Source organism: Hyalella azteca, unplaced genomic scaffold (assembly GCF_000764305.2).
Source record: "Hyalella azteca isolate HAZT.00-mixed unplaced genomic scaffold, Hazt_2.0.2 contig14754, whole genome shotgun sequence".
Lineage (NCBI taxonomy): Eukaryota > Metazoa > Arthropoda > Malacostraca > Amphipoda > Hyalellidae > Hyalella > Hyalella azteca.
Window position 1 is genome coordinate 426 of NW_025944630.1, and position 20,093 is coordinate 20,518.

The following is a 20,093-nucleotide window of genomic DNA, read 5'->3' on the forward strand; positions in this document are numbered from 1 at the left end:
TGTGGTAGAACGAGCGACGGATAGGTTAACCGTCGCCAATACCATTCGTACCAAAAACTTAGTGACGAGAAATACCTTCTGTTGCGGACTATTTCGTGCTTTTGAGTGCAACTGTTGGTTAATTGAATAGCAGGACACGGTTTCTGGAAAGAAACCAGTACAAATACAAAATTTTATACAAAAACAAAAGGTTATTGAATTTATAAACAATATTCGCAAATAATAAAGTAATTACAATGGCTTTCTAAACGACAAAGAAATATTCAAACAAGAGAACTAGGCTTACCAAAATTCGTTCCTGATAGTTCGGTCTTTACTCTGCAGGTGACAAGTGGCTAATGAGCGAAAATGTTCCGCAAGACCACGGAATTAAGCTACTACTCTAAAGCAAATGTTGCGTTCACAACAGATATTATGGCACTCGATCTCTCTCTTGAGTTTTCGCGTTCGCCTTTGTTTTCAATTTACCTTAAATTTTATACAACGTGGTCAAGACGTATAAATAAATATCAAAGCAAGTCTATTCCCTACTGACTTCAAATTAAATATGGAGAATAGATAGTTTTAACTTTTTTGCTGTGTTGTTCAAATTAGGTTATAGATCAAACTTTTAATTTCTAAATTACAAACGTTTTTTTCGAATTTAATCGTACAATGATTGCAATTTTACTTTACAGCAACGAAACTTTCAGTGTGCATTAGGTTTCACCGTTTGTCTGGTACGATTCAAATATATGTGGTTCACGAAAGAGTTAGTATGGACCAAAAAAGTATGCCACTCTACGAACTCAACTAATATCAGTTGTGAATAAGAGTGATATGGGCCAAATGATATGAATGAGATGCCGGTCATACGGATGAGTTGACAACAACCTTACATCGACTACACAGAAATTTCTATCAATGTCCTAACTAGTCGGGAGAATTTTTGCCTCGCCCGTGTTCGATGATGGCGGGTAAATAGAAAGTTTGCCTAGAATAGATAATATTGATAATAATGATAATAATTATTATTCTTTTTCTCTATCATTGGATGGCAGTTGCATTCCATAAGATTTTCGCTTGGCGAACGATGAGTGTTTATGACTGTGTCCGTAAAGATTCTGGAGCAATGATCAAAGAAAGTTAAACATGACGTCATCTAGAATAGAGGCTTCAAACTTCCATGAACGACGAAAACATCACGAAAAACTTACAGATAGTGCTACACTACGTCTAATTTAGGATATAAATGAATAAATCTCACTAGGTGGAGTCCCTTACAAAATTTTGACGCAAAAATTTATTTCTGCTTAGAAATAGATGCTGGCTAGGACACGGGGGCTCGTAAATTAGCCACTCCATGTCAGCTTCGGTTAATGGTTTTAGGAGTAGATTTTGGGCAGCTTTCTAGCTCGGTATGACTAGGCTCGACCTACCCTTATCCTACTCCGCGGCGATTACATAGTCAGAAAGGAGATTCTGACAGAAAGTGATTTAAATCGGGTGATCAAGCAGACCCAGAATACTTTTGCGCCTATTGTGTTGCTTCTATTCGGCTGAAGCCTAAGTAGTCCACGAAGATTTTTGATAGGGGTAGCCGGGTGAATCACTCGGAGAATTTCTAAATATATAGTTATTGATAAGCCCTCTGAACTCGTTGCTCTCTATTTATGTTTAAGGCACCTCATATGGTGAAGATCTTGTCCCCAAACTTGCAACATGTAAATGCCGATACTTCGCAACATAAGGAATAGGAAAAGAAGGTTCATCTCGGTGCAGCTTTTTTCAAATAGTATTTCAAGATTGTATAGTTTTTGTGCTGCTTTCAAGTCCCCAATCCTGTTTGATGATGTCAGAGGCTTTCTCGGCAATGACGTAAACGGTAGCCATGGTGTTGGTGGAGACCACCTCCGGCATCACCGAGGCGTCCACGACACGAAGGCCCGACACTCCACGCACGCTGAAGGTGAAGGAAAACGTCTTTAATAAAACTTCAATCCAAATTTTAGGTGCAACGAACTCAACTTTGCTAAAGTGAGAAACTGATTGTTCGTTCTTCGCTGAAAGAAAACAATTGTTCCTTCTTCGCGAAGCAAACTAAATTCCGCAAAAGTATTTTCAATTAACCTAGTGCGTTCCCTATGATTCGAATTAAAATTTACAAAGTTAGCCAATCGGGTGCCTTGCAATTTTATTCATCACCTGCACTCTAATATTCTTCGGATAAATAAATGGATAAATAAAGCATATATGTAACTATTACTAAGAGCATGAATGAAAGATGTCGATTCATTCACCTGAGCCTGGGAGACACAACGCCCATTGGGTCGGTCGGCGGTGCCATTTTTGCGGTGCAGCAGAAGTGCTCGTTGGGCAGCGCCATGTGGCGGGCGTAGCACTCCCAGTAGCCGTCGGTCTTGTTGCCTAAATGCGCGCACGCCTTCAACGTCTGTGAAATAAAATAATTATAAGTGGCAAATTGGTTATAATATTGCACTGAAAGCTCATTGAAAAAAATTTAGGTATCATAATAGCATACTTTAGATAGCACAGAAAGTATTTAGATAGCATACTTTGACTTTATATAGCATACTAGCTGATTTCCGCAAAATTGTCCATGTTTCCGCATACATTCATCAGAGTATCGGCGCAGAGATACCTAAATGCGCGCACGCCTTCAACGTCTGCAACAAATAATGATGCATCACGATCTGAGATAAAAACTGAACTAAATTATCAACTCCAAGTTAAATATTCTTTTACGTTGCTAATTATGTACAAACATCATAGACAAGTCCTTCTGATTATTCTTACCAAATCCGGCTGTTGATCCAGTATTTTCTTCATGGCTTTGGAATCCATGATGCGGTGCAACTCTTTGATGGCTAATGAAACGACGAAACAATTGAATTATTTACGTGTTCATATTAGATTAATGAATAGTTAAGATTAGATTAAATTGTTTCACTGACTTCTTAAGCTAGACTTTCATTGTTGACGATCCAACCTCTGTAGTGGCTGAAAATTTTGAACTGAGCCGTGACGCTACAAGTATACTAACCCTTCACGTGCAGTTTGATGTCATCAGGATGATCGTAAATATTGTGTTTGATAGCAGGAGGTTCGGCGGGGTCTGGCGATGTGATGGTGATATATCCTCTACTTTTAGGGCGACAGAGCATCACAAACACGTTGAGGACGGGTTCGTTGATCAGTGGACCAATAGTCTGAGTATTAACCTGTGGGGATCGTTAAATTTTGTAATGGGTTAAATAAATCGAACGGTAAGGCAAAAATACCAAAAGTTGTGTGCGTCCTTCGACCCTTGTGCTGTTAGCTGATAATGTCTTAATCAAATTTGAAACATAAATTTTCAAACCGAGGATAATAATAACACATTAAGATAAAAGATATGACAATATCACGTGACACGAGCGTACACCTTAATAGTGCATAGCTTTGAGGTAGCAGCTTCGCACCTCCGTCGAGTCTTTTGGCATGACTTTTCCCCATAACTCAAAATGATGTTATTTTGATACATATAATTTATTTAAATAATGCATTCGTTACTGGAACCAACGAAAAAGACTGATTGGGAACACGTTCAACAGGAAGGAGTTGAAGATAATTGCTTTTTACGCCGTATCACACTCTAATAAGAGCTAAGCATGAACATTGTATTAAAATGTATCAGAGGATCGTGTCTACAAATTTAAGGCGGCTGCAAAACGACCTAAAAATTTAATTTTGCAGGTACGGACTTATAGATACGGGGGGTAAAAGTAGCTGAAACTCCAATGGAACATGAAACTTTTATAAGCGTGTGATCTCCAATTTCCTATGCGGTTTGGAAAGTTGTCACCATACGCTAGTTTTCTGTTTGGACAGTTATGTAATTTGGATGATAAACAGGAAGTCGAGCAACCTGTTAATCACAGCTACTCTAATATTTGGATAAAAAGCACCCTAAACCTCGCGTTCGTCAGATAATTCATCAATTACCAGCTAATAACTTGACACACTATGCACAGAGCAACGATTTCTCACGTCAGAAGGTCAAAAAAACACTAAGATTTATCACCAATACACGCTGGTCCAACTTCATACCCTCAAAAACATTACACAACCACAAATGCACTACTGCACATTGCTCCATCAATAAGCACGTAAAACCTACTCCACCATCAGAACAAATGACCCACAGCTCTTCAGCTAAATAACGTATCTACCAGTCACCATCGAAAGGCGACATGAACTATCCAAAAGTTCCAAATTACGGGCTCTAGGTTGCCCACCTCCTGTCTCTTATACACATCTAGATGTGTATAAGAGACGAGTTTAGATCTATGAACAAGGCACGAAAAGGAAAAGAATCGGCGACAGGCCACATCAGGCCTACACTTCAGCGCCGACATCACTATGTTATGTTATGTTATTCGAACCGCCGAGAAAGATTGACTGAGAACACGTTCAACAGGAAGGTGGTGAAGGTAATTGCTTTTTACGCCGCAGTGCCTCCACATTCTAGTAAGAGCTAAGCATGAACAAAGTATTAAAATATATCAGAGGATCGTGTCTACAAATTTAAAGTGGCTGCAAAGGACCTGAAAATTTAATTTTGCAGGTACGGACTTGCAGGTACGGAGGGTGAAAGTAGCTGTAACTCCACAAGAAAATGAACCTTTTTTTAGCGTGTGATCTCCAATTCCCCATGCCGTTAGGAAAGTTGTCACCATAAGCTAGTATTCTGTTCGGATAGTTCCTATGTAATTTGGATGATAAACAAGGTGTCGAGCAACGTGTGAATCACAGCTACATGGATATTTGGATTAAACGCACCCTATGTCTTGCATTTGTCAGATAATCCATCATTTACCCGCCAATAACTTGGCACACTATGCACAGAGCAACGATTTCTCACGTCAGAAGGTAAAAAAACACTAAGATTTATCACCAATACACGCTGGTCCAACTTTATACCCTCAAAAACATTACACAACCACAAATGCACTACTGCACATTGCTCCATCAATGAGCACGTAAAACCTACTCCACCATCGGAACAAATGACCCACAACTCTTCAGCAAAATAACGTATCTACCAGTCACCATCGTAAGGCGAAATGAGCTATCCAAAAGTTCCCAATTACGGGCACTAGGTCGCCCACCTCAACCCCTGTCTACACAACTTACCACGCATATACAACCTGTATGGGTCGCCTGCTGAAGACCACCAATGCCCTGGATGTAATGGACTATCATGATTCCTGTCTTCCGGAACGTAGCCTTCAACACTTCAAGCCGTCCGTATATACGTAAGTCGTGGATCGAACCAGCCCTCGGTCGAACGGCCACTCGTCGAAGGACGATAAATTTTGGAACAGAACTCTGCTATCTGAAACCTAACTTTAGATACGGTGAACGTAAAATTACGTAATTTAGCGATGCCCGGAAGTCATATTCGATCCGCGGCCTGGTGGTGCACGGCAGGTGGTGGTCAAGGCCGGAAGAGGACAAAGCCGAGTGGTGCACGGCTAATTGGTGTAGGTCCGGAGAGATCATAGGCGTTCGATTTAGGGCTTGTTGGTGCACAAAATTGGTGGTGCACGGCTGCGATCCCATACAACCTATACAGCAGGACATGCTGCATTCGGACGTCAGTTTGCAGCCAGCCTTGGACATCGTATAGCTCATGGTTGAACAAATGATAATATAGTTCAACCATAGTATAGCTGGTCCAACCACGACCCACATAAAATTACCAAAAACACTATTCAAGGACTGCTTCACTGGTCGTCACATGTGAAATGATACACAGTACTGATCGACGACTCAGAGGTTCTACCCACAACGCGAATCTCGAGCGATTGATTTGACACCTCTTAACATGATCATCTCATCACCTAAACCATAAAAATTTATAGGCACAGAGATATAAAAATGAATGTAAACACGTATCATTATTCAGAGAGCACGTATCATTATTCATTATTATTTTTTTATTGAATGTTAGCATATATAAATTAAGCAAGTGAATTAACCCAACATAAACCTTCATTCCGCCGTGCAAACCTTCCGAAACCATGACAGATTTTATTATCCCAGCATATAATGCAACCAACAAAAATTACAAGCAACCAAATCCTGCACATCGCGCCTATTTCTATCATTTGTTTTTCATCCTTATTTTTTTGCCGTACTGTACGACCTCTTTTTTCCACTCTTTCCTGGTGGCACCGAATCACCACAATGGTCATAAATGTGTAATTCAACACATATAAACATGAATACATTCACTTACGGGCGACTACCTAATCTATTCTTGCGTATAAACCTGAACGACCTAGAGGTCCCACGATAATACAATTAAGGTTCAATATGATCAACAATTATGTTTTTACAGGGTGAAGAGCAGCAATATACTGTAAAGTTCATGGTAGTGTTTTTTGCATATGATTTGCATTAAATTTCCTACTAACAGAAATGGTATTTAAGAAACAGATGATAGAGAGCACTGAGGGTAATTTAAGAATGCGCAGCACATATGGTCCTACTATTAGAAACAGGACTGAAAACAAGGAAATAATTTTAATTTTCTTATAATGTATAATGGTTACATCGAATAAAATAAGTCACTGGAAACTGGTAGTGCTTTAATTTGAGTAATATGATCATCATCTATGATCAACTTACATTATGATAATCTATTTCACAACGAACTAGAGAGAATTCAAAGGACTAACCTCATCAGTGTAGAATGGGATTGCGAAGCCGATGGAAGGTGACATGTACAAGTCGACATCTGGCCTACGCGGGTCTCCTCCTCCGAGGTTGAGGTAGGTGTGCATCAGTGCAGAGTGCGGCAGTGAATAAAAACCTAGATGAGATATAACTTAGATTCAGAGGTGAGCAGTAGCGCACTACATGTAGCGGTAGCGGCACTACATTAAAGCAATTGTAGCGGTTGTGGCAGCGGTAGCGCCTGCTACATTTAAAGCATGTAGCGGTAGCGGTAGCGGCCGGTAAATTTCAAAGTAGCGCTGCACAGCTCTGCTTAGATTACCAAAAGACATTTCTTAACACGTTTATTGCGGCACGAACCACCGGTGGGTCGTAACACCGGTATAATACGCCCTGAATTCGACACGCTTAACGTGTTAAATTTTAAAATTTTGTAAAACCAACTATTCTAAAATTTACATGTTTTTCAAATGTAGCATGTATTCTTAAAAATTGGATGCTTTTACAAATTACACGCATCATGACTCTCTTCTCATTTTAAAGTACTCAGTTTGAAAAGTATGTTTTTCAGTAGCATATAGGCTCAAGTGAACGAAAGATTCCCACTGATTCACTCTGATGAAACAACTGTCTTAAATTTGGGTGTTCAAGGACATCGTGCATTCGTTAGCCCAGCAACAGTCCATCTGCTGAAAAAAGTTTAGAGATTTTTATCTCGTAAAATAGATTTCTCTCGGAAACCACACATATATTCGATTAAAAAACCAAATGCAGAAGCAATGAATTATTCACTCTCAGGAAAATTAGCTAAATCCCATATACCATTAATCAATTATTTAATATCATTGCCACAATGTTTCCTCGAATTAGACGTTGTATGACATTTTCAATCCTATTATATCTAGCGTGACTTGTTGAAATGGTCGCCCTTATCATCCTATACGAATTCCCTCTGAATTTAATTTTGAATTAACATCCGAATACCACATCGCGCATACACGACGTAAGTTCGTAATAAAAAAATATAACTCGGTACTCACTGCAGTGAGTGACAGAGAGCGCATTTTCTCGTCGACGAAAACGTGAAGTCACGGACGGACAGACAGACGGACAGATGGACGGACAGACGGACATGGCGAGCACAACAGTGCATTTTTTCCATAAATGAAAAAATGCGCTAAAAAGTTAAAGGAATCAAATTATCAGTTAACACAATCTTTTTTTCTTGAAGTTACGCCAATATTAATTATTCTTATTTCATTTGACAAAAATTAAGTTGCAGAACGAAAATACGCTGAAAAAAAATTCTATTTTCTACTTAGTTCCGACATGAGATAAACACTTAACATTGCATTACGCTTGCCTGTTTGGTCCTTGATATATCTGGCGACGTTGAGAGGATTGAGGAAATCGCCCATTGTGTAAGACAGTCCGGGTTTGATCTTCCAATTCAGTCCCAAGTGCAAATGAGCGTCCATATTTTGCCCAACGCCTTCTACATCAGATACCACTGCAATCTGTAAACAATTTTTTTGCTAATCAGCAGGCTATTTGCATATGCGATAAAATGAGAATCCTTATTCTTATTCATTTTTCTTTTTGTTCATTATTCATTTTTATTATTATTATTTAATTATTTTTGTGAAGGCAAAATCAAAAATAATTATGCAATTATTCATTTTTCTTTTTGTGAGGGAGAATTATTCCTGAAATGACGCTGTCCATAATTCCCCCATAAATTAAAGCTTCAAACTTTTTATGTTTGATGTTCAAAAATTTTCGGTCACCATGAACGTTATTCACCATCACTATCAGGTTTCCCCTTTGACTGAAGCGGTAATCTTTACTCACCCCCAATTCCTCAAGTACTTTCCTTGGTCCGATTCCAGAAAGCATAAGAAGTTTTGGAGTCAGAACGGTGCCGGCGCTTAGGATCACTTCTTTCCGAGCATCGACTATTTGGTTCTGGTACAAATTAAGAAGTCATATTCTAAATCTGATATAAAATTTATTGAACGACGAATGATAAAATTGTTCTATGCTGTTCTCTTAACACTCTACCGCCTTATGTCACTCACCGGGAACATAACTTTCAACTTAAATTATACGTAAACTATTGAGTGTAGCAGCCTGAGTACGTTTGTACGCAACAGAGAACATTTTAAAGTTGTTGTACGTGGCACCGTGGCAGCAACCATCAGTGCAAGTCATTTTGCGCTCACTAGAACGTATCCTTTGTGGGAAGTAGGCGCGTGAAAATATTGCTCCGGTTACTCGCGTCAGGCGGTAGAGGGTTAAATATGCAACTGTTCCCCATGGTATTCATACGAAAGTGACTTGATATGATTAACAAACCGACCGTAATATAAAAAAATCACAGCATTAATATCTGGTAGAGAAGTTAATAAAGTTAATATGTGAGAGATATATTCAAAGATTTATAGCCTGAGAGACGTTCTTCTCTGCTTGAAATAATTACCTTTCCTTTGAAAGTATACTGAACTCCCACCGCTTTCTTATCTCGGTTAAAGAGTATCTGTTGAAGAATATGGAATGAAATAATTAATTTACTACACTGATATGTTTACATTCTCGAGATATAAAATACTGCATCCTTCATAAACAATAGTAACTCATACAGTCTGAATGAAGCATAAGTACTGAATAAACATACGTCGTTATTTGTTTAATTTAACAAATGCAACAAGCTTTAACGCAGACAATTACTATTGTTAAGAGATTAGGGATCGAATTTAATCTGGGGCCATACTTTCAAAACTCGCTAAGTGAACGTAAGTACTTACGCTCTATTTTCTTGTATACGATTAGTGGATTTTGCTTGAAAGGCCGTCAATGATTGGCTGACAAACTTACGATCTCTTAACTTTTTTTTGAAAGTATGGCCCCTGGTCCCCAACTCTACACTACAAGGGGATGAAATCGCCTGGATTGACTAAAACGATTACGATGACGAAGAATAATTTTAATTTTCGTCTTCGAAATTTAATTTTTTTCTTAAAATAGACATTTTTAATTTTCTTATGATGTATAATGGTTGTATCGGACAAAATAAGTCAATGGAAACTGATAGTGTTTTAATTTGAGTAATATTTCCTGAATTCTCTTCATTATTGCGCAGGAAAAAATCGGCCATTGATAATCTTATTTCAATTTTACACCGTTCTCATCAATATAGTTAATAAACTTCTAGAGCCCACTTATTCCGATTAATGTTTCGTGTAACATTTTAGTTCTCACTTCTATGATTATAATTAGTTATACTCGGTGTCATATATTCCAGAATATTCTATTATATCGCACCTTATCAACCCTGGCGCCAGGTAAGATGTGTAGATTCTTCCTGCCAATGGCTGGCCTCAGGAAAGCTTCCGATGCAGAAGCCCTCACACCGCCCCACACAGTGTTATGAACTGGGGCAAATCCTGGCATGGGGCATAATCATAGTTGAACTATATAAGGCTGACCCACCGCCCCACATAGGGTTATGAACTGGGGCAAATCCTGGCATGGGGGCATAATCATAGTTGAACTATATAAGGTTGACCCACCACCTCACACAGTGTTGTGAACTGGGGCAAATCCTGGCATGGGGCATAATCATAGTTGAACTATATAAGGTTGACCCACCGCCCCACACAGTGTTGTGAACTGGAGCAAATCCTGGCATGGGGCATAATCATGGTTGAACTATATAAGGTTGACCCACCGCCCCACACAGTGTTGTGAACTGGAGCAAATCCTGGCATGGGGCATAATCTTGGTTGAACTATATAAGGTTAACCCACGAAAAATTCCGTCTTTCAGTTCTGCTTTCTTGTTACGTCACGTAGATCGAGAAACGTAAACAAACCCGTCATTCCCATGACTGATTCTTTGACTGGATTGATCGCATTTCGGTGATTGGTTAATCTGTTAAACTGAGATCAGTGACGTCACAGGCGAAAAACAAACTACATCCGCAAAAATGAGCATCTGATGGGTCAACCTTATACTAGTTCAAACATGGGGCATAATACTTCTTAGCACGAATAAAATATAATGCTCATGGACATTTTTGCATCATTAAAATCAAGCTATTAAATTATTTTATTAACAAATGATATTGTTATAGATGCAGGACCTGATATGATAAAATGTTAGGTGCATATAATTAAGTTCTTGAGAATATGATTTAACTTTTGGAACGTCATGCAATAGTATGTTGTCTCCGCTCTTAGTAATTAACATGCAAGTCAAATGGAGGTCCTGACCAAAAAAAGGAAAATAAAAAAGACTTAAATGTCTTGTGAGCTCGACATTTGTGAACAAATAGTGGTTAAATAAATTCGGGCAGTGAATGCGCTCTCTAACCCACCATCTATTATTCCTACATTATTTCATTATTTCAAGCCAAAAATTTTAATCGTGAAAATGGTGTAGCTTTACCTGCATTTTTCATACAACTAGTCAGCCAATGTCCTTGATATATTCAGGTATGGTTCATATTCAGGTATGGTTTAAGTCAAAGTAAGCACATCATAGTATCAAAAATAAATATTAGATTGATACAAATAAATCTTATCTTGCCTAACATGAAGATGAAAATAGCGTGAAATTTTGAGCACCTAAAATTTGAGACTTGAAAATTTTTCAAAAAATCACTGGTATTAAAAATCTGGATTTAGTAGACTAGCCAGGGCAGCTAATTACATGCATGCATGGGTGGTTTGGACAGCGTTTGTGAGGGAGGTGGGACTCGGAAAGTGCGGCCAAAATTATTGAGAGAAAAATAAATATAAATAAATATGAAGGAGTTTTTTTCTGGTTTTCGTCGATATATAATGTGCCGATTTTACTTAATCACATGGACGTCATAGTTACGAGGATTTGTTTAAACTGTTCGATGGACTTCTTCAGAAATCCTTGAACCATAGAAGAATGGTTTTTCTCATTTTAAATTTCTCGACAACCCGCAATGAAGTGAAGCTGCGGCGGTAGGTGTCGAGCGAGATCGTGATTACTAAAAAGAATAACCGGACAACGATTGACTGTAGCTAGTAAATTGAACTTACTCATAGATTTAAGTGAAGCCCTGTTTTGTTACGTGAGCGAGCAATTGCGGTGCATTTACCTATGTTATTTGGGCCGTTGGGGTACATCGGCAATGATCAAGCAACTCTTCAAGGTCACAGATTCCTATGAAATTACATTGGTCACTTAGGAAAGGGGCCCATATTTAAATTATGAATTCTTAAACATGGGAAAAACCTCGTTTATGTTGAAATTAAAATTTATCCTTCTTACCTATGTTATCTGGGCCGTTGGGGTCTATAATGTCGAGTCCCAGTTCCTCAGCGACGGGACGGATAAATTCTTCCATCTTGGAGACCTCGCTTGTGGTGTCGACGAGCATAGGCCCTCCTTTGCCGTGGTATTCATCTAAGAAGAATTAATAGTTGATATGAATTTGCTGTGCATGATTACAATTATCAGCGTCTGTCGTACAGTGTAAAATAACGTGAAAACAAAATACAAATGATAAAGAATAAATAAATAATAACTTCTGGTAGAGTGGTAATTTAAAAAAAATACTGTATTCAATTAATAAAATATCTACAGCTCGATAAAAAAAATGTGTCCTACGTTAGTCATTTTTGTGACTCAATATTATATGAAGAATCGCCAACATGGAAAACCGAGAATTATGGAGTGTTATCGGTCATATATAGAATTCGCTTCCTCGAATTTTCGGCCCACTTGAACAGAAAATATCAACGCTAAGAACAGTCTTGGGCGCAACGGTTTAGAGATTAAATAACCGCACGCAGGAAAATTACTGATTTGGTAGGTTGGATGATGGCCATCGCTTGAATACCTTCATCATTTTCAAGCTACACGCATTATCCGAACAGAAATCTGGTAACGACAAGGCTTCTACCCCAGTCACTAGACTTGGCTTATGGCCATGCATGCTGGGTCTGCTCGGGCACCCCTTCATAATCTGCTGCTGGTCTGAATATTCTTTTCTACTTTATAGTGTGTTAATTGAGAGTATGATAAGGTTAAGAGCAAGCTTTTTAGAAGCTCGCAAGCTTGCAAGCTTCTGGTGGCTGCGCCTAAAGCCCTATCAAAGCTGAGGTAGAGCGGCTGATTTACATACTCCCCGAGTCCATGGCGGACCTTTAACTTGGGGGACCTGCATCCTAATTTTGTCAGGATACCCGAATAAAATTTTCCAGTTTACCGCCTCCTTAAGAAATCGAAGATTCACCTGAGTGTTTTGTTTTTGTTCCTCTGAAGTCCTCAGATTTTTTAAAATAAGGCAGGAGCGACGCATGGTCCCAGCCTGGGTTGCCGAGGGCGCTCCAGTTATCGTAGTCGAGTTTGGCGCCGCGGACGTAGAGCCCAAAGTTGATGGTCGTACCGCCACCCATCACGCGTGCCACGATCATCGGGATGGTCTGCTCACATAAAATAACAAACAATTCATGAAAAATAATGCGAGGGAGGGAAGAGGAAATTGGCTTCAGCTAATTACTGATACATTTGCTCAACTTCAACCCTAGAGACTACGCGGATGACTGCATTCGTAAGCTTTAATGCATAAACATTGAGGTGAAGTCCATATTCATTGCACAGACACAATTTTACTGAGCACTGATTGAAAAATTTTCGATCAAAATCTATCAATGTCGCTTTGAGTGCATGTACTCCCAATAGCGTAGGCTTATTTTTCGTTCATGAAATCGACTTAGCAGTGATTATATAATTGTTTGAAAATGTGTTCCAGGCTTTTACAAGACATGTTGCTTCTGAAAATTTAGGCTTCACAGTAATGTTAAGCTTGGATGATACTTTCAGCAGCAGTTCGGCAATGAGCTCGACCATACTATGTACTCTATGATTTTTGTAATTGTTTTCAGTTTTATAGTTAGGCGATTGAACAGCTTGCAATTTTCAGAATTCGGAAATGCATCAATTTAGTATGCTGTTTTCTTTCTCGCAAAACAGCATGCCATTATGTTTTTTGTGTAGTGACTCGTACGCATATATACGCATCCTTTTTGTGGGATACGTTTCGTCGGCTATGAGGTATTGGTTAGTAAACAGCTCTGTTTTTGTCTGTTTCATCTTCAACTATAAGTCCAACAATAATGTGAAAGAACGCATCATGTATATATTTCTCTTCAATTCCCTGCTTTCCTTGTTTTTTTCTGCTATTTTCTGAGTTTATCTCCAGTTAATTTACAGCAAGTCGTTGCAAAGATGTATTGAAACGAAGTACAGCAAAACCCCTCCTGAGGAAACCCCTGCCTTACCACCGAATCACCTTAGGAACCGTCAGATATGAAAAAAATTTGCTCCACTGTTCGATCGTGGGCTGTTGCACTACTCCATAGGCTCTACAAAAAAAACAGTAAATCTGTTAACCACGCTAATTAAAAACCATCGATTAATAACCATCGATGATGAATTGGACATCATCAAGAAACATGTGGCTGACATGCTAATTGTCGAATTGGTCAAGAATATGGCTGGAATTAAAGTACGATATCCACAATCTTGGGTCAGAATGATGCTTTAAAAATATTAGCATCTTCAAAACCTCAAAATATAAATAATATTTCGTCAGCCAAAAGTAAGAACAGTATGTTCGTGAAATGGGTGTTTGGGACTCCAGATAAGAATTTTTTGATTTATTTCTATCTGAAAAATGAGTTCGTTTTACGAACGAACTGCTTTACGAACCGAGTTCCTGCATGAATTGAGTTCGTGAAGCAGGGCTCCACTGCATATGTATAGACTATATATAGAGTGTCGTTCTAAAGTCCACACAGTTCTGCATGCTATCCATTGGCTCGGCAGCCATGGTACATGCGGATAAGCCAAGTGAAGGTTCGGTTACAGTTAGAGGTTTTAGGATTGCATATCTAAAATAGAATAGATTAGAAGTGTCGGCACTGAAGAAATAGGACCGTGGCCTGTTGCCGATTCTTCTACTTTTCGTGACTTGATTCCACAAGGGATCCGGGCCATACTTTCAAAACTCGCTATGTGAACGTAAGTACTTACGCTCTATTTTCTTGTCTATGATTGGTGGATACTTTCAAAGCTCGCTATGTGAACGTAAGTACTTACGCTCTATTTTCTTGTCTATGATTGGTGGATTTTGCTTGAAAGGCCGTCAATGATTGGCTGATGAACTTACGGTCTCTTAACTTTTTTTGAAAGTGTGGGTCCAGTTTTCTGTTCATATTAGCTTCACTCATAAATCGATATTTCTTATTTTATTTATCTTGGCAGGTTTATTCGTCATTTTGGTCTGAACTCTTTCGTATACTTGTGGCTTTAATCTATTTTCTGATCTGGTATTCTTTTAATTTTTGAACTGATGATGGAGCTTGTCACCGAAACGTTACCGAAGAAGATATGGTGGAGTTTTTTGAAGTTTTCTCGCTTTAAGTACTTAGTTAAAACTGAATTTTTTTGGTGACAAACTTCCTTTTCACAGCACAAACATTGAATTCGAAAAGGGACATCAGTTGAGCACGTGAGTAAACGGTAAAAAGACGTACCTCCCAATGCCGAAGGTACAATTAAACTTTTCCTACCTGGTTTTTGAGTCCCAATAAGGAGTTTTCACGTGAGGCGGTCTTAATCCAGCGAACGTTGTCCATGTCCGCGACGTATTGGAGGAACGCCAGTCTGGGTATTGCGGTCTCCAGGGTGGCCGACGGCCCTTCCTCCAGCAGCAGCACGCGGGCGCTGGTCTCCGAGAGGCGCGACGCTACCACGCATCCCGCGGCGCCCGCACCAACTGACGGGATTATTTACATGGAAGTCGAGTGATATTTTATATATATCGATTGAATAATTTGAGTGGTATTTTATTTAATAATCATAGCATTCAGTTGCATGCTGGCGCTGGTCTCTGAGAGGCGTGACGCTACCATGCATCCCGCGGCGCCCGCATCAACTGACGGGATTATTTACATGGAAAACGAGTGATATTTTATTTAATAATCAGAGCTTGAAGATAAAAATATCAGTTGTGCGCAGGCGCGGGTCTCCGAGAGGCGCGACGCTACCACGCATCCCGCGGCGCCCGCACCAACTGACGGGATTACTTATGGTAAAAAATTGAATGTGTTTCGCATAGAAGACGAAAGTGGACTACCGTGGACGCAATTATTCACATATAGAGAGATATTTTCATAGAGTCGAGAGATATTTTTACAGAAAAATCAGAGCTTGAAGGTAGAACTATCCACTGCAATAGGACACGGAATATTGACAAATAACTTGGCGTCACTTATCAACCCTTAATCATGTCAGAAACAAGCTCAGTGTCAGTGAATCGAATTAGTGGAGCGCCCAGCTATGTAACGGTCGGACGAAAATTTTTTCGGTCGATCAGTCTGTATCCTGCTCTCAGAACAATGGTTGGGTCAAATTGTCCAAGTAGTTACACATTTTCTGCGTGTAGCACTGATACGTCTTTTTTTTCTGGCCAAACTGATTCTATATTACCTCCATAAACGTATAAGCGCATCGCTATTACGACTAAGTAAATTTGGGTTTTATTAGTCTTAGGTCTCGAGCGGTCAATTAATGAGGGTTGGCGGTTGGATGCGAATTTAAATGAAGGTTGATGATGGGACGACTTCGATAGTAAACGAGGTCATGAACTGGGCTGGTGCCCTTAGCCCTTAAGAATAAGCCCGTAGAGTTTGGGGCATAAGGCTAGAGGGAGGGAGAGGAAATAAAGCTATATGGTATATTACCTGGTACTCTACTATTAAATATGCGTATAATATGAATAATATCATTAAAAACTGGATATCGGCTGCAGATCGGGAGCATTAGACGTATAACAACAGGGAAACGTCGGACGTCCAGTAATGAGCTGGAATATTAATGGCTCAATAGGATGTCCAGAGCGACAATTAATAAAGATAAGTTATCGTAGGCTTATTAATTTCTATAATGTAGGTTATCACCATCTTTGTATATGTTGTGCCGAAGTCGCGGAATTACCGATTCCATGGCATCGGCACCAGTTTGCCGAATCTGTGGAATCAGCATTTCGTTGCTGATTCAGAAAATGGGACGTCATTACATTAAAAAATTTTGTCTGACTGACCTATCCCCAGTTTCCTATAGTACATATATACAGATTCGACAGATTCGGTAAACTGGTTGCCGATTTCGCAGAATCGGTAATTCCGCAATTTCGGCACGACATATATATTTTTTTAAACTGATTTTTTTAGCTCTGATTTTGCTGGTTAGTAGTGCATTTCACCAACGATGAAGTCGTAGGCTCCTGTCGCGGGAAGGTCGGAGTCGAAGTCCTGAGGCCCCGCACTGAAGGTCAGGCTCAGGAAGAACCGCAACGCCTGGAGCACCAGCTCCTTACTAATTACGAGATAAAAGGCATAAAAATAATAATAAATAAATATAATTATATAAACAATAATAATAATAAAATGAAAATATTAATAAATTATAATAATAAAATAATAATAAACTACATTATTTTTCATAAATGTGGATAGTATCAAAATGCGCCAATATTCAAATCATGATCATAATTAGCCAATTTTTAGTTCAATTTACAAGATCCCTGTTTAATTTTTGTATTCTAATATTTGCATTGAACTTTTCACCTCTTTGCTCAGTTTGATTAGTACAGAGGGATGCATTAAAATTGACAAATGGTTACAGATGCGGTGAATGATTGTTGAATGCATAGCTTGCGTAACTAAAATAAAGCCTTCATCATACAACGTAGTAGTAGATTGTAGCGTTTCCCTCAGTGCCCCCTCACTTTGTGGGAGGACTTTCTTAATTTTTTTCACTCAAAACTAAACTTTATTCGACCCACTATCATCGGGATGCACTGGAATTGCACACCATAGTCTCCCTCGTACGGTTTTCGGTCAGACAAAAAACTAGTATCACCACATACGCTGACTATCAGCAACATTATCAAAATTAAAAATAATCTTTATCAAAATTTGAAACATAAATAATGCTACATTGACGTACGGAAGCAAAACGTATAACGTGAGAATCAAATCTTCTTCATGAAAAATGCACCTTTAGAGACGTTTTATTGGCTGAAAATAGTCGTATAAAATTCGATAGATAACAGTAGAGCGTCTAATATAAACATTAAAACTATAGTCAGGTGGTGCACACGATAAACTCTAGTTATTGGGGTACGATCAGCTTCTAAATTGATTTCATCCGTCACGTTTTAAAAACGTCATTAAATGAAATATTACGACCATCAATAGTTTTTTACGATATTCTCAGAATACTGCAATAATACAAAACTAAACACCAGATAAAAACGGCAACGAAATTTTTCTTCATTTTATATGGGAGCTTTCTCTCTTTCCTCTAGTAAAAGTTTAGCCAGAGACGCAACCGGTCGTCGGTGCGTTATTTTAACTTATTGCCACGATTTGGCACTCCATGAATTTTTTAACAAACGCAAATATTTATTACGAATATTGTCTGATACAGGAATAAGAATTTATGCCTGGTATAAGGATCAGTGATAAACCTGCTTGCAGCGGGGTTTGGACGTTTGACTCTCAGCCTAGATTAAAACTGTTTAATTGCAGGTCACTTGATAATTTAAACCCGAGAAAAACGCTGACAAACTTATATAACGCCAAAAATCACTAGTCACGTTGTTAGTCCCATGAAGAAAATATTAGATTTACGATTTTTTTCACGAGAGTATGGACGCTTGTGAAACTGAAAAAAAACTAACGGAATATGGCAAAATTAATTTTATTTTATAAATTCCAATTAGGACTTAGGCGACTCAGATATACAGTGTTGGAATTTTCTGTGTTCAAAATGTATGATTTCCAAATATATAAGCAGGACAGAACGCATAACAGACGGACAAGCGGCTCGGAAAATTGAAATGTTAGGCAAGCATTTGTTTTCGTTAAAAGAAAGTCATTTTTAAAACATAGCTTTATTTTTATTCCTTAAACACTTGGTATATGACATTTTAATATCACACACCTTGTAGAAGAGGGCTTGCACCATTAGTGCTGTTATTTTGCCATCGCAGACCCCGATATTTCGGTTAATTTGTTTGTCATTTTATTAATACTTCATTAACAAAATATGTTTTTGTGCTTCCATGATACTATTTAGTGCTACGACGAAACTGTTTTGTGCAACAGTGATACTGTTTTGTGCTACGACGATACTGTTTTGTGTAACAATGATACTGTTTTGTGCAACAATGATACTGTTTTGTGCTACGATGATACTGTTTTGTGTAACAATGATACTGTTTTGTGCAACAATGATACTGTTTTGTGCTACGATGATACTGTTATGTGCAACAATGATACTGTTTTGTGCTACGATGATACTGTTTTGTGCAACAATTATACTATTTTGTGCTACGACGATACTATTTGTACTACGACGATACTGTTTTGTGCAACAATGATACTATTTTGTGCTACGACGAGACTATTTTGTGCAACAATGATACTATTTGTGCTACGATGATACTGCTTTGTGCAACAAGGATACTATTTGCGCTACGATGATTTTTTTTGCTACGACAATACTGTTTTGTGCAACAATGATACTGTTTTGTACTACGACGATACTATTTTATGTTACGATTATACTGTTTGCTTACCTGATGTACAGATTTGCAGCCGAGATGAAGAGAGCCAAGCTTGTAATGCAAAGCAATGTCTTGAGTTGGCGTCGTGAGAACACATCCCCAAGCATCTTTAAATCCGTCGTAAGGAATCAAATCCTATCAATCAGACGTTATATTGAAAATAAATGCATTCACTGGCTCTGAAATCATTGAGCAGAAAATGAGCATTTGTAGATATCTTCTTATGGCGAAATGTAGCATCAATTTCGCCATAAGAAAGTACATATACAATAAGTCTCACTTGAATGTTTTAAATAAAATTTGATCATTAAATTCTTTCCGTCAATGAGCGTAAGTGAATCATCAATAGACGTAAATGATTTGAAGTATTGTCAATAAAATGAGATGCATGTCATACTAATGCTAAACGCCAGCTTCATTAGTTTGAAGGCAAAGATTGCTCTTCTTGGGAGACCAAAACATTTGCAATCCACGTGTTTTTTGTTACAAAATGAGACAACAATATACGCCTAATAAGTAATTGGCAGTTCTCATAAATACAACGGAATTATGTTCGCTGGAAAGCTGCATGACAGAACAGGTTTTCACATGCAGCAATATGATAGCACACTTTAATTTCGCGAGGTTTCAGCCTAACATTTATTATAGTGAATTATGAATTAGGTTTTGTGGGTTATAATCAAATGACCACAAA

At 38.5% G+C, this 20,093-nt stretch overlaps 1 protein-coding gene across 1 annotated transcript; it reads right to left on the bottom strand.

The window, feature by feature from the left end:
- Window positions 1-253: 253 nt before the first annotated feature.
- Window positions 254-19,573, bottom strand: LOC108670312 (glucose dehydrogenase [FAD, quinone]). Its single transcript, XM_047884153.1, has 14 exons — window positions 19,412-19,573; window positions 17,030-17,142; window positions 15,336-15,541; window positions 12,995-13,184; window positions 12,028-12,162; window positions 10,045-10,166; window positions 9,203-9,259; window positions 8,575-8,688; window positions 8,087-8,240; window positions 6,726-6,859; window positions 3,044-3,221; window positions 2,797-2,867; window positions 2,280-2,431; window positions 254-1,942 (listed from the first exon to the last, which is right to left on the bottom strand). The coding sequence occupies exons 1-14, from the start codon at window positions 19,504-19,506 to the stop codon at window positions 1,780-1,782; spliced, it is 1,884 nt and encodes a 627-aa protein (XP_047740109.1). The 5' UTR covers window positions 19,507-19,573; the 3' UTR covers window positions 254-1,779.
- Between the last annotated feature and the right edge of the window lie 520 nt (window positions 19,574-20,093).